At 56.2% G+C, this 14,851-nt stretch overlaps 1 protein-coding gene across 1 annotated transcript in view; it reads right to left on the bottom strand.

The window, feature by feature from the left end:
* LOC138352664 (filaggrin-2-like) overlaps positions 1-14,851 on the bottom strand; it is a 52,550-nt gene that overhangs the window by 28,442 nt on the left and 9,257 nt on the right. Inside the window, exon 2 of the mRNA XM_069305236.1 lies at positions 12,111-12,278. Within this exon, the coding sequence (XP_069161337.1) occupies positions 12,111-12,278 (168 nt within the window). The remainder of the gene's footprint in view (positions 1-12,110; positions 12,279-14,851) is intronic.

Here is a 14,851-nt window from a genome sequence, read left to right as displayed (position 1 = left end):
GCAGGGGTCTCCAGCAACACACTGGCAGAGGTCTCCAGCAACACACTGGCAAAGGTCTCCAGCAACACACTGGCAGGGGTCTCCAGCAACACACTAGCAGGGATCTCCAGCAACACACAGGCAGGGGTCTCCAACAACAAACTGGCAGGGGTCTCCAGCAACACACTGGCAGAGGTCTCCAGCAACACTCTGGCAGAGGTCTCCAGCATCACACTGGCAGGGGTCTCCAGCAACACACTGGCAGGGGTCTCCAGCAGCACACTGGCAGGGGTCTCAAACAACACACTGGCAGGGGTCTCCAGCAACACACTGGCAGAGGTCTTCAACAACACAATGACAGAGGTCTCCAGCAACACGCTGGCAGAGGTCTCCAGCAACACACTGGTAGGGGTCTCCAGCAACACACTGGCAGAGGTCTCCAGCAACACACTGACAGAGGTCTCTAGCAACACACTGGCCGGGGTCTCCAGCAACACACTGGCAGGGGTCTCCAGCAACACACTGGCTGGGGTCTCCAGCAGTACACTAGCAGAGGTCTCCAGCAACACACTGGCAGAGGTCTCCAGCAACACACTGGCAGAAGTCTCGAACAACACAATGGAAGAGGTCTCCACCATCACACTGGCAGGGGTCTCCAGCAACACGCTGGCAGAGGTTTCCAGCATCACACTGGCAGGGGTCTTCAGCAACAAGCTGGCAGGGGTCTCCAGCAACACACTGGCAGAGGTCTCCAGCAACTCACTGGCAGAGGTCTCCAGCAACACACTGGCAGACGTCTCCAGCAACACAGTGGCAGAGGTCTCCAGCAACACACTGGCAGAGGTCTCCAGCAACACACTGGGAGAGGTCTCCAGCAAAACGCTGGCAGTGGTCTCCAGCAACACACTGGCAGAAGTGTCCAGCAACACGCTGGCAGAGGTCTCCAGCAACACGCTGGCAGAGGTCTCCAGGAACACACTGGCAGAGGTCTCCAGCAACACACTGGCAGAGGTCTCCAGGAACACACTGGCAGAGGTCTCCAGCAACACACTGGCAGGGGTCTCCAGCAACACACTGGCAGAGGTCTCCAGCAACACACTGGCAGAGGTCTCCAACAACACACTGGCAGGGGTCTCCAGCAACACACTGGCAGAGGTCTCCAGCAACACGCTGGCAGAGGACTCCAGCAACACACTGGCAGGGGTCTCCAGCAACACACTTGCAAGGGACTCCAGCAACACACTGGCAGGGATCTCCAGCAACATACTGGCAGAGGTCTCCAGCAACACATTGGCAGAGGTCTCCTGCAACACACTGGCAGGGGTCTCCAGCAACACACTTGCAAGGGACTCCAGCAACACACTGGCAGGGGTCTCCAGCAACGCACTGGCAGGGGTCTCCAGCAACACACTGGCAGAGGTCTCCAGCAACACACTGGCAGAGGTCTCCAGCAACACACTTTCAGAGGTCTCCAGCAACACACTGGCAAAGGTCTCCAGCAACACACTGGCAGAGGTCTCCAGCAACACGCTGGCAGGGGTCTCCAGCAACACACTGGTAGGGGTCTCAAGCAAGACACTGGCAGAGGTCTCCAGCAACACACTGGCAGAAGTCTCCAGCAACACACTGGCAGAGGTTTCCAGCAACACACTGGCAGAGGTCTCCAGCAACACACTGGCAGGGGTCTCCAACAACACACTGGCAGAGGTCTCCAGCAACATGCTGGCAAAGGTCTCCAGCAACACACTAGCAGGGGTCTCCAGCAACACACTGGCAGGGGTCTCCAGCAACACACTGGCAGGGGTCTCTAGCAACACACTGGCAGGGGTCACCAACAGCACACTGGCAAGGGACTCCAGCAACACACTGGCAGAGGTCTCCAACAGCACAATGGCAGAGGTCTCCAACAACACAATGGCAGAGGTCTCCAGCAACACGCTTTCAGAGGTCTCCAGCAAAACACTGGCAGAGGTCTACAGCAACACACTGGCAGGGGTCTCCAGCAACACACTGGCAGAGGTCTCCAGCAACACACTGGCCGAAGTCTCCAGCAACACACTGGCATGGGTCTCCAGCAAAACACTGGCAGGGGTCTCCAACAACACACTGGCAGGGGTCTCCAGCAATACACTAGCAGCGGTCTCCAGCAACACGCTGGCAGGGGTCTCCAGCAACACACTGGCAGGATCTCCAGCAATACACTAGCAGCGGTCTCTAGTAAAACACTGGCAGGGGTCTCCAGGAACACACTGGCAGAGGTCTCCAGCAACACACTGGCAGAGGTCTCCAGCAACACTCTGGCAGAGGTCTCCAGCAACACACTGGCAGGGGTCTCCAGCAACACACTGGCAGGGGTCTCCAACAACAAACTGGCAGGGGTCTCCAGCAACACACTGGCAGAGGTCTCCAGCAACACTCTGGCAGAGGTCTCCAGCAACACACTGGCAGGGGTCTCCAGCAACACACTAGCAGGGATCCCCAGCAACACACTGGCAGAGGTCTCCAACAACACAATGGCAGAGGTCTCCAGCAACACGCTGGCAGAGGTCTCCAGCAACACACTGGCAGTCGTCTCCAGCAACACACTGGCAGGAGTCTCCAGCAACACACTGGTAGGGGTCTCAAGCAAGACACTGGCAGAGGTCTGCAGCCAACATACTGGCAGGGGTCTCCAGCAACACACTGGCAGAGGTCTCCAGTAAAACGCTGGCAGAGGTCTCCAGCAACACACTGGCAGGGGTCTCCAGCAACACACTGGCAGGGGTCTCCAGCAACACACTAGCAGGGATCTCCAGCAACACACTGGCAGAGGTCTCCAACAACACAATGGCAGAGGTCTCCAGCAACACGCTTGCAGAGGTCTCCAGCAACACACTGGCAGTCGTCTCCAGCAACACACTGGGAGGGGTCTCCAGCAACACACTGGTAAGGGTCTCAAGCAAGACACTGGCAGAGGTCTGCAGCAACACACTGGCAGAGGTCTCCAGCAACACACTGGCAGGGGTCTCCAGCAACACACTGGCAGAGGTCTCCAGCAACACACTGGCCGAAGTCTCCAGCAACACACTTGCAGAGGTCTCCAGCAACACACTGGCAGAGGTCTCCAGCAACACACTGGCAGAGGTCTCCAGCAACACACTGGCCGAAGTCTCCAGCAACACACTGGCAGGGGTCTCCAGCAACACACTGTCAAGGGTCTCCAGCAACACACTGGCAGGGGTATCCAACTACACACTGGCAGAGGTCTCCTGCAACACGTTGGCAGAGGTCTCCAGCAACACACTGGCAGGGGTCTCCAGCAACGCACTGGCAGGGGTCTCCAGCAACACACTGGCAGGGGTCTCCAGCAACACACTGGCAGGGGTCTCCAACAGCACACTGGCAGGGGACTTCAGCAACACACTGGCAGAGGTCTCCAGCAAAACGCTGGCAGGGGTCTCCAGTAACACACTGGTAGGGGTCTCAAGCAAGACACTGGCAGTGGTCTCCAGCAACACACTGGCAGAAATCTCCAGCAACACACTGGCAGAGGTTTCCAGCAACATACTGGAAGAGGTCTCCAGCAAAACACTGGCAGGGGTCTCCAGCAACACATTGGCAGGGGTCTCCAACAACACACTGGCAGAGGTCTCCAGCAACATGCTGGCAAAGGTCTCCAGCAACACACTAGCAGGGGTCTCCAGCAACACACTGGCAGGGGTCTCCAGCAACACACTGGCAGGGGTCTACAGCAACACACTGGCAGGGGTCACCAACAGCACACTGGCAGGGGACTCCAGCAACACACTGGCAGAGGTCTCCAACAACACAATGGCAGAGGTCTCCAACAACACAATGGCAGAGGGCTCCAGCAACACACTGGCAGAGGTCTCCAGCAACACACTGGCAGAGGTCTCCAGCAACACACTGGCAGGGGTCTCCAGCAACACACTGGCAGAGGTCTCCAGCAACACACTGGCCGAAGTCTCCAGCAACAAACTGGCAGAGGTCTCCTGCAACACACTGGCAGAGGTCTCCAGCAACACACTGGCAGAGGTCTCCAGCAACACACTGGCAGAAGTCTCCAGCAACACACTGGCAGAGGTCTCCAGCAACACGCTCGCAGGGGTCTCCAGTAAAACACTGGCAGGGGTCTCCAGCAACACACTGGCAGAGGTCTCCAGCAACACACTGGCAAAGGTCTCCAGCAACACACTGGCAGGGGTCTCCAGTAAAACACTGGCAGGGGTCTCCAGCAACACACTGGCAGAGGTCTCCAGCAACACACTGGCAAAGGTCTCCAGCAACACACTGGCAGGGGTCTCCAGCAACACACTAGCAGGGATCTCCAGCAACACACAGGCAGGGGTCTCCAACAACAAACTGGCAGGGGTCTCCAGCAACACACTGGCAGAGGTCTCCAGCAACACTCTGGCAGAGGTCTCCAGCATCACACTGGCAGGGGTCTCCAGCAACACACTGGCAGGGGTCTCCAGCAACACACTAGCAGGGGTCTCAAACAACACACTGGCAGGGGTCTCCAGCAACACACTGGCAGAGGTCTTCAACAACACAATGGCAGAGGTCTCCAGCAACACGCTGGCAGAGGTCTCCAGCAACACACTCTCAGGGGTCTCCAGCAACACACTGGCAGAGGTCTCCAACAACACAATGGCAGAGGTCTCCAGCAACACGCTAGCAGAGGTCTCCAGCAACACACTGGCAGAGGTCTCTAGCAACACACTGGCCAGGGTCTCCAGCAACACACTGGCAGGGGTCTCCATCAACACACTGGCTGGGGTCTCCAGCAGTACACTAGCAGAGGTCTCCAGCAACACACTGGCAGAGGTCTCCAGCAACACACTGGCAGAAGTCTCGAACAACACAATGGAAGAGGTCTCCACCATCACACTGGCAGGGGTCTCCAGCAACACGCTGGCAGAGGTTTCCAGCATCACACTGGCAGGGGTCTTCAGCAACAAGCTGGCAGGGGTCTCCAGCAACACACTGGCAGAGGTCTCCAGCAACACACTGGCAGAGGTCTCCAGCAACACACTGGCAGACGTCTCCAGCAACACAGTGGCAGAGGTCTCCAGCAACACACTGGCAGAGGTCTCCAGCAACACACTGGCAGAGGTCTCCAGCAAAACGCTGGCAGTGGTCTCCAGCAACACACTGGCAGAAGTGTCCAGCAACACGCTGGCAGAGGTCTCCAGCAACACGCTGGCAGAGGTCTCCAGGAACACACTGGCAGAGGTCTCCAGCAACACACTGGCAGAGGTCTCCAGGAACACACTGGCAGAGGTCTCCAGCAACACACTGGCAGGGGTCTCCAGCAACACACTGGCAGAGGTCTCCAGCAACACACTGGCAGAGGTCTCCAACAACACACTGGCAGAGGTCTCCAGCAACACACTGGCAGAGGTGTCCAGCAACACGCTGGCAGAGGACTCCAGCAACACACTGGCAGGGGTCTCCAGCAACACACTTGCAAGGGACTCCAGCAACACACTGGCAGGGATCTCCAGCAACATACTGGCAGAGGTCTCCAGCAACACATTGGCAGAGGTCTCCTGCAACACACTGGCAGGGGTCTCCAGCAACACACTTGCAAGGGACTCCAGCAACACACTGGCAGGGGTCTCCAGCAACGCACTGGCAGGGGTCTCTAGCAACACACTGGCAGAGGTCTCCAGCAACACACTGGCAGAGGTCTCCAGCAACACACTTTCAGAGGTCTCCAGCAACACACTGGCAAAGGTCTCCAGCAACACACTGGCAGAGGTCTCCAGCAACACGGTGGCAGGGGTCTCCAGCAACACACTGGTAGGGGTCTCAAGCAAGACACTGGCAGAGGTCTCCAGCAACACACTGGCAGAAGTCTCCAGCAACACACTGGCAGAGGTTTCCAGCAACACACTGGCAGAGGTCTCCAGCAACACACTGGCAGGGGTCTCCAACAACACACTGGCAGAGGTCTCCAGCAACATGCTGGCAAAGGTCTCCAGCAACACACTGGCAGGGGTCTCCAGCAACACACTGGCAGGGGTCTCCAGCAACACACTGGCAGGGGTCACCAACAGCACACTGGCAAGGGACTCCAGCAACACACTGGCAGAGGTCTCCAACAGCACAATGGCAGAGGTCTCCAACAACACAATGGCAGAGGTCTCCAGCAACACGCTGGCAGAGGTCTCCAGCAACACACTGGCAGAGGTCTACAGCAACACACTGGCAGGGGTCTCCAGCAACACACTGGCAGAGGTCTCCAGCAACACACTGGCCGAAGTCTCCAGCAACACACTGGCATGGGTCTCCAGCAAAACACTGGCAGGGGTCTCCAGCAACACACTGGCAGGGGTCTCCAGCAATACACTAGCAGCGGTCTCCAGCAACACGCTGGCAGGGGTCTCCAGCAACACACTGGCAGGATCTCCAGCAATACACTAGCAGCGGTCTCCAGTAAAACACTGGCAGGGGTCTCCAGGAACACACTGGCAGAGGTCTCCAGCAACACACTGGCAGAGGTCTCCAGCAACACTCTGGCAGAGGTCTCCAGCAACACACTGGCAGGGGTCTCCAGCAACACACTGGCAGGGGTCTCCAACAACAAACTGGCAGGGGTCTCCAGCAACACACTGGCAGAGGTCTCCAGCAACACTCTGGCAGAGGTCTCCAGCAACACACTGGCAGGGGTCTCCAGCAACACACTAGCAGGGATCCCCAGCAACACACTGGCAGAGGTCTCCAACAACACAATGGCAGAGGTCTCCAGCAACACGCTGGCAGAGGTCTCCAGCAACACACTGGCAGTCGTCTCCAGCAACACACTGGCAGGGGTCTCCAGCAACACACTGGTAGGGGTCTCAAGCAAGACACTGGCAGAGGTCTGCAGCAACATACTGGCAGGGGTCTCCAGCAACACACTGGCAGAGGTCTCCAGTAAAACGCTGGCAGAGGTCTCCAGCAACACACTGGCAGGGGTCTCCAGCAACACACTGGCAGGGGTCTCCAGCAACACACTAGCAGGGATCTCCAGCAACACACTGGCAGAGGTCTCCAACAACACAATGGCAGAGGTCTCCAGCAACACGCTGGCAGAGGTCTCCAGCAACACACTGGCAGTCGTCTCCAGCAACACACTGGCAGGGGTCTCCAGCAACACACTGGTAAGGGTCTCAAGCAAGACACTGGCAGAGGTCTGCAGCAACACACTGGCAGAGGTCTCCAGCAACACACTGGCAGGGGTCTCCAGCAACACACTGGCAGAGGTCTCCAGCAACACACTGGCCGAAGTCTCCAGCAACACACTTGCAGAGGTCTCCAGCAACACACTGGCAGAGGTCTCCAGCAACACACTGGCAGAGGTCTCCAGCAACACACTGGCCGAAGTCTGCAGCAACACACTGGCAGGGGTCTCCAGCAACACACTGTCAAGGGTCTCCAGCAACACACTGGCAGGGGTATCCAACAACACACTGGCAGAGGTCTCCTGCAACACGTTGGCAGAGGTCTCCAGCAACACACTGGCAGGGGTCTCCAGCAACGCACTGGCAGGGGTCTCCAGCAACACACTGGCAGGGGTCTCCAACAGCACACTGGCAGGGGACTCCAGCAACACACTGGCAGAGGTCTCCAGCAACACGCTGGCAGGGGTCTCCAGCAACACACTGGTAGGGGTCTCAAGCAAGACACTGGCAGAGGTCTCCAGCAACACACTGGCAGGGGTCACCAACAGCACACTGGCAAGGGACTCCAGCAACACACTGGCAGAGGTCTCCAACAGCACAATGGCAGAGGTCTCCAACAACACAATGGCAGAGGTCTCCAGCAACACGCTGGCAGAGGTCTCCAGCAACACACTGGCAGAGGTCTACAGCAACACACTGGCAGGGGTCTCCAGCAACACACTGGCAGAGGTCTCCAGCAACACACTGGCCGAAGTCTCCAGCAACACACTGGCATGGGTCTCCAGCAAAACACTGGCAGGGGTCTCCAGCAACACACTGGCAGGGGTCTCCAGCAATACACTAGCAGCGGTCTCCAGCAACACGCTGGCAGGGGTCTCCAGCAACACACTGGCAGGATCTCCAGCAATACACTAGCAGCGGTCTCCAGTAAAACACTGGCAGGGGTCTCCAGGAACACACTGGCAGAGGTCTCCAGCAACACACTGGCAGAGGTCTCCAGCAACACTCTGGCAGAGGTCTCCAGCAACACACTGGCAGGGGTCTCCAGCAACACACTGGCAGGGGTCTCCAACAACAAACTGGCAGGGGTCTCCAGCAACACACTGGCAGAGGTCTCCAGCAACACTCTGGCAGAGGTCTCCAGCAACACACTGGCAGGGGTCTCCAGCAACACACTAGCAGGGATCCCCAGCAACACACTGGCAGAGGTCTCCAACAACACAATGGCAGAGGTCTCCAGCAACACGCTGGCAGAGGTCTCCAGCAACACACTGGCAGTCGTCTCCAGCAACACACTGGCAGGGGTCTCCAGCAACACACTGGTAGGGGTCTCAAGCAAGACACTGGCAGAGGTCTGCAGCAACATACTGGCAGGGGTCTCCAGCAACACACTGGCAGAGGTCTCCAGTAAAACGCTGGCAGAGGTCTCCAGCAACACACTGGCAGGGGTCTCCAGCAACACACTGGCAGGGGTCTCCAGCAACACACTAGCAGGGATCTCCAGCAACACACTGGCAGAGGTCTCCAACAACACAATGGCAGAGGTCTCCAGCAACACGCTGGCAGAGGTCTCCAGCAACACACTGGCAGTCGTCTCCAGCAACACACTGGCAGGGGTCTCCAGCAACACACTGGTAAGGGTCTCAAGCAAGACACTGGCAGAGGTCTGCAGCAACACACTGGCAGAGGTCTCCAGCAACACACTGGCAGGGGTCTCCAGCAACACACTGGCAGAGGTCTCCAGCAACACACTGGCCGAAGTCTCCAGCAACACACTTGCAGAGGTCTCCAGCAACACACTGGCAGAGGTCTCCAGCAACACACTGGCAGAGGTCTCCAGCAACACACTGGCCGAAGTCTGCAGCAACACACTGGCAGGGGTCTCCAGCAACACACTGTCAAGGGTCTCCAGCAACACACTGGCAGGGGTATCCAACAACACACTGGCAGAGGTCTCCTGCAACACGTTGGCAGAGGTCTCCAGCAACACACTGGCAGGGGTCTCCAGCAACGCACTGGCAGGGGTCTCCAGCAACACACTGGCAGGGGTCTCCAACAGCACACTGGCAGGGGACTCCAGCAACACACTGGCAGAGGTCTCCAGCAACACGCTGGCAGGGGTCTCCAGCAACACACTGGTAGGGGTCTCAAGCAAGACACTGGCAGAGGTCTCCAGCAACACACTGGCAGAAATCTCCAGCAACACACTTGCAGAGGTTTCCAGCAACATACTGGAAGAGGTCTCCAGCAAAACATTGGCAGGGGTCTCCAGCAACACACTGGCAGGGGTCTCCAACAACACACTGGCAGAGGTCTCCAGCAACATGCTGGCAAAGGTCTCCAGCAACACACTAGCAGGGGTCTCCAGCAACACACTGGCAGGGGTCTCCAGCAACACACTGGCAGGGGTCTACAGCAACACACTGGCAGGGGTCACCAACAGCACACTGGCAGGGGACTCCAGCAACACACTGGCAGAGGTCTCCAACAACACAATGGCAGAGGTCTCCAACAACACAATGGCAGAGGTCTCCAGCAACACGCTGGCAGAGGTCTCCAGCAACACACTGGCAGAGGTCTCCAGCAACACACTGGCAGGGGTCTCCAGCAACACACTGGCAGAGGTCTCCAGCAACACACTGGCCGAAGTCTCCAGCAACAAACTGGCAGAGGTCTCCAGCAACACACTGGCAGAGGTCTCCAGCAACACACTGGCAGAGGTCTCCAGCAACACACTGGCAGAAGTCTCCAGCAACACACTGGCAGGGGTCTCCAGCAACACACTGGCAAGGGTCTCCAGCAACACAATGGCAGGGGTCTCCAACAACACACTGGCAGAGGTCTCCTGCAACACGTTGGCAGATGTCTCCAGCAACACACTGGCAGGGGTCTCCAGCAACACACTGGCAGGGGTCTCCAGCAACACACTGGCAGGGGTCTCCAGCAACACACTGGCAGGGGTCTCCAACAGCACACTGGCAGGGGACTCCAGCAACACACTGGCAGAGGTCTCCAACAACACACTGGCAGAGGTTTCCAACAACACAATGACAGAGGTCTCCAGCAACACGCTGGCAGAGGTCTCCAGCAACACACTGGCAGGGGTCTCCAACAACACAATGGCAGAGGTCTCCAGCAACACGCTGGCAGAGGTCTCCAGCAACACACTGGCCGAGATCTCCAGCAACACACTGGCAGAGGTCTCCAGCAACACACTGGCAGGGGTCTCCAGCAACACACTGGCAGAGGTCTCCAGCAAAACGCTGGCAGAGGTCTCCAGCAACACACTGGCAGGGGTCTCCAGCAACACACTGGCAGGGGTCTCCAGCAACACACTAGCAGGGATCTCCAGCAACACACTGGCAGAGGTCTCCAACAACACAATTGCAGAGGTTTCCAGCAACACGCTGGCAGAGGTCTCCAGCAACACACTGGCAGTCGTCTCCAGCAACACACTGGCATGGGTCTCCAGCAAAACACTGGCAGGGGTCTCCAGCAACACACTGGCAGGGGTCTCCAGCAATACACTAGCAGCGGTCTCCAGCAACACGCTAGCAGGGGTCTCCAGCAACACGCTGGCAGAGGTCTCCAGCAAAACACTGGCAGAGGTCTCCAACAACACAATGGCAGAGGTCTCCAGCAACACGCTGGCAGGGGTCTCCAGTAAAACACTGGCAGGGGTCTCCAGGAACACACTGGCAGAGGTCTCCAGCAACACACTGGCAGGGGTCTCCAGCAACACACTGGCAGGGGTCTCAAGCAACACACTGGCAGGGGTCTCCAGTAAAACACTGGCAGGGGTCTCCAGGAACACACTGGCAGAGGTCTCCAGCAACACACTGGCAGGGGTCTCCAGCAACACACTGGCAGGGGTCTCAAGCAACACACTGGCAGAGGTCTCCAGCAACAAACTGGCAGAGGTCTCCAGCAACACACTGGCAGAGGTCTCCAGCAACACACTGGTGTTCACTACCCTTGGCGTGGTATTCACTACCCTAAGCGTGGTTATCACTACCCTTGACGTTGTGTTCACTACCCTTGGCATGGTGTTCACTACCCTTGGCGTGGTGTTCACTACTCTTGACGTCATGTTCACTAACCATGGCGTGGTTTTCACTACCCTTGGCGTAGAGTTCACTAACCTTTGGCGTGGTGTTCACCACCCTTGGCGTGGTGTTCACTACCCTTGGCGTGGTGTTCACTTCCCATGGCATGGTGTTCACTACCCATGGCGTGGTGTTCACTTCCCTTGGCGTGGTGTTCACTACCATTGGCATGGTGTTCACTACCCATGGCGTGGTCTTCACTACTCTTAGCGTGGTGTTCATTACCATTGGCAAGGTGTTCACTACCCTTGGCATGGTGTTCACTACCCTTGGCGTGGTCTTCACGACCCCTGGCGTGGTGTTCACTACCCTTGGCGTGGTATTCACTGAACGTAGCGTGGTGTTCACTACCCCTGACATGGTTTTCACTACCCTTGGTGTAGTGCTCACAACGTTTGGCGTGGTGTTCACTACCCTTGGCGTAATGTTCACTACTTTTGGCGTGGTGTTCACTTCTCTTGGCGTGGTGTTCACTACCTATGACGTGGTGTTCACTACTCCTAGCTTGGTGTTCACTACTCCTAGCGTGGTGTTCACTACCCATGGCATTGTGTTCACTACCCATGGCGTCGTGTTCACTACCCTTGGCGAGGTGTTCACTACCATTGGCGTTATGGTCACTACCCTTGGCGTGGTGTTCAATACCTTTTGCTTGGTGTTCACTACCATTGGCTTGATGTGCACTTCCCTTGGCGTGATGTTCACTACCCTTGGCGTGGTCCTCACTACCCTTTGCGTGGTGTTCACTACCCCTGGCGTGGTGTTCACCACCCTTGGCGTGGCGTTCACTACCCTTAACGTCATGTTCACTACCCTTGGCGTGGTGTTCACTACCCATTGCATGGAGTTCCCTAACCTTGGCGTGGTGTTCATCACCCATGACGTGGTATTCACTACCCTTGGCGTGATGGTCACTTCCCATGGCATGGTGTTCAATACCAATTGCGTGTTGTTCATTACCCTTGGCGTGGTGTTCACTACCCTTGGCGTCATGTTCACTACCCTTAGCGCGGTGTTCACTACCCTTGGCATGATGTTCACAACCATTGCCAATGTGTTCACTACCCTTGGCATGGTGTTCACGACCCCTAGCGAGGTGTTCACTACCCTTGACGTGGTGTTCACTACCCTGGGCGTAGTGTTTACTGCCCTTGGCGTGGTGTTCACTACCTTTCGCATGGTATTCACTGAACGTGGCGTGGTGTTCACTGAATTTGGCGTGGTGTTCACTACCCTTGACATGGTTTTCACTTCCCTTGGTGTGGTGCTCACTACCCTTCGCGTGGAGTTCTCTACCCTTGGCGTAATGTTCACAACTCTTGGCATGGTGTTCACTTCCCTTGGTGTGGTGTTAACTACCTATGACGTGGTGTTCACTATTCTTAGCGTGGTGTTCACTACCCTTCGCGTTGTGTTCACTTCCATTGGCATGGTGTTCACTACCATTGGCATAGTGTCCACTTCCCTTGGCATGGTGTTCACTACCCTTAGCATGGTTTTAACTAACCTTGAAGTGGTGTTCACTACCCTTAGCGTGGTGTTCACTACCCTTTGTGTGGTGTTCACTATCCTTGGTGTGGTGTTCACTACCCTTGACGTGGTGTTCACTACCCTTGGTGTGGTGTTCATTACCCTAGGCGTGGTGTTCACTACCCCTGGCATGGTGTTCACTACCCTTGACGTGGTGTTCACTACCCTTCATGTGGTGTTCAGTACTCTTCGCGTGGTGTTCAGTACCCTTTGCGTGGTGTTCACTAAACATGGCGTGGTGTTCACTACCCTTGGCATGTTGTTCACTACCCTTGGCGTAGTGTTCCTTACCCTTAGCATGGTGTTCACTACCTATTGCATAGTGTTCACTACCCTTGGCGTGGTGTTCACTACCCTTTGCATGGTGTTCACTACCCTTGACGTTGTGTTCACTACCCTTGGCGTGGGGATGATTTCCCTTGGTGTGGTGTTCACTACCCTTGGCATGATGTTCACTTCCCTTTGCATGGTGTTCACTACCCTTGGCTTTTTATTTACTAACCTTGGCGTGGTGTTCATTTCTCTTGGCATGGTGTTCACTACCCTTCATTTGGTGTTCACTACACTTGGCGTGGTGTTCACTACCCCCGGCGAGGTGTTCACTACCCATAGCGTCATGTTCACTACCCTTGGCGTGGTGTTCACAACCCTTGACGTAGTATTCACTGAACGTGGCGTGGTGTTAACCGAACTTGGCGTGGTGTTCACTACCCTTGACATGGTTTTCATTATCCTTGATGTTGTGCTCACTACCTTTATCGTAGTGTTCACTACCCTTGGCGTAATGTTCACTACTCCTGGCGTGGTGTTCACTTCCCTTGGCTTGGTGTTCACTACCTATGACGTGGTGTTCACTACTCTTAGCGTGGTATTCACTGCCCTTGGCGTGGTTTTTACTACCCTTTGCGTGGTGTTCACTACCCTTGGCATGGTGTTCACTACCCATAACGTGGTGTTCACTACCCTTGACGTGGTGTTCACTACTTTTGGCATGGTGTTCACTACCCTTAGTGTGATGTTCACTACCCTTGGCGTGGTTGTTCACTACCCTTAGTGTGGTGATCACTAACCTAGGCGTTGTGTTTACTACCCTTGGCGTGTTGTTTGCTACCCTTGGCATGGTGTTCATTACCCTTGGCATGGTGTTCACTGCCCTTGGCGTGGTGATCACTACCCTTGCCATGGTGTTCACTACCCTTGACGTGGTGTTCACTACCCTTGGCATGGTGTTCACTACCCTTGACGTGGTGTTCACTACCCTTGGCGTGGGGTTCATTACCCTTGGCGTGGTGTTCACTACCCTTGGCATGGTGTTCACTTCCCTTTGCATGGTGTTCACTACCCTTGGCTTGGTATTAACTAACCTGGGCGTGGTGTTCCCTACCCTTGGCATGGTGTTCACTACCCTTCATTTGGTGTTCACTACCCTTGGCGTGGTGATCACTACCCCTGGCGAGGTGTTCACTACCCTTGGCATGGTGTTCACTACGCTTGGCTTAGTGTTCACATCCCTTGGCATGGTGTTCACTACCCTTAGCATTGTTTTCACTAACCTTGACGTGGTGTACACTACCCTTAGCGTGGTGTTCACTACCAATGGTATGGTGTTCACTACTCATAGCGTGGTGTTCACTACCCTTGGCGTGGTGTTCACTATCCTTGGCGTTATGTTCACTACCCTTGGCGTGGTATTCACTACTCATAGCGTGGTGTTCACTACCCTTGGCGTGGTGTTCACTATCCTTGGCGTTATATTCACTACCTTTGGCGTGATGTTCACTACCCTTGGCGTGGTCTTCACTACCCTAGGCGTGGTGTTCACTACCCCTGGAGTTGTGTTCACCACCCTTGCCGTGGTGTTCACTACCTTTGCTTTGGTGTTCACTACCATCGCATGGTGTTCTCTACCCTTGGCATGGTGTTCACTACCCTTGGCGAGGTGTTCACTATTCCCGGCGAGGTGTTCGCTACCCTTGGCATATTGTTTACTACCTTTGGCATAGTGTTCACTTCCCTTGGCATGGTGTTCACTACCCTTAGCATGGTTTTCAATAACCTTGACGTGGT

This window comes from Procambarus clarkii, chromosome 54 (assembly GCF_040958095.1).
Source record: "Procambarus clarkii isolate CNS0578487 chromosome 54, FALCON_Pclarkii_2.0, whole genome shotgun sequence".
NCBI lineage: Eukaryota > Metazoa > Arthropoda > Malacostraca > Decapoda > Cambaridae > Procambarus > Procambarus clarkii.
Note: the sequence above shows the minus strand (reverse complement) of the source record. Positions and strands in the feature narration are given on the sequence as shown.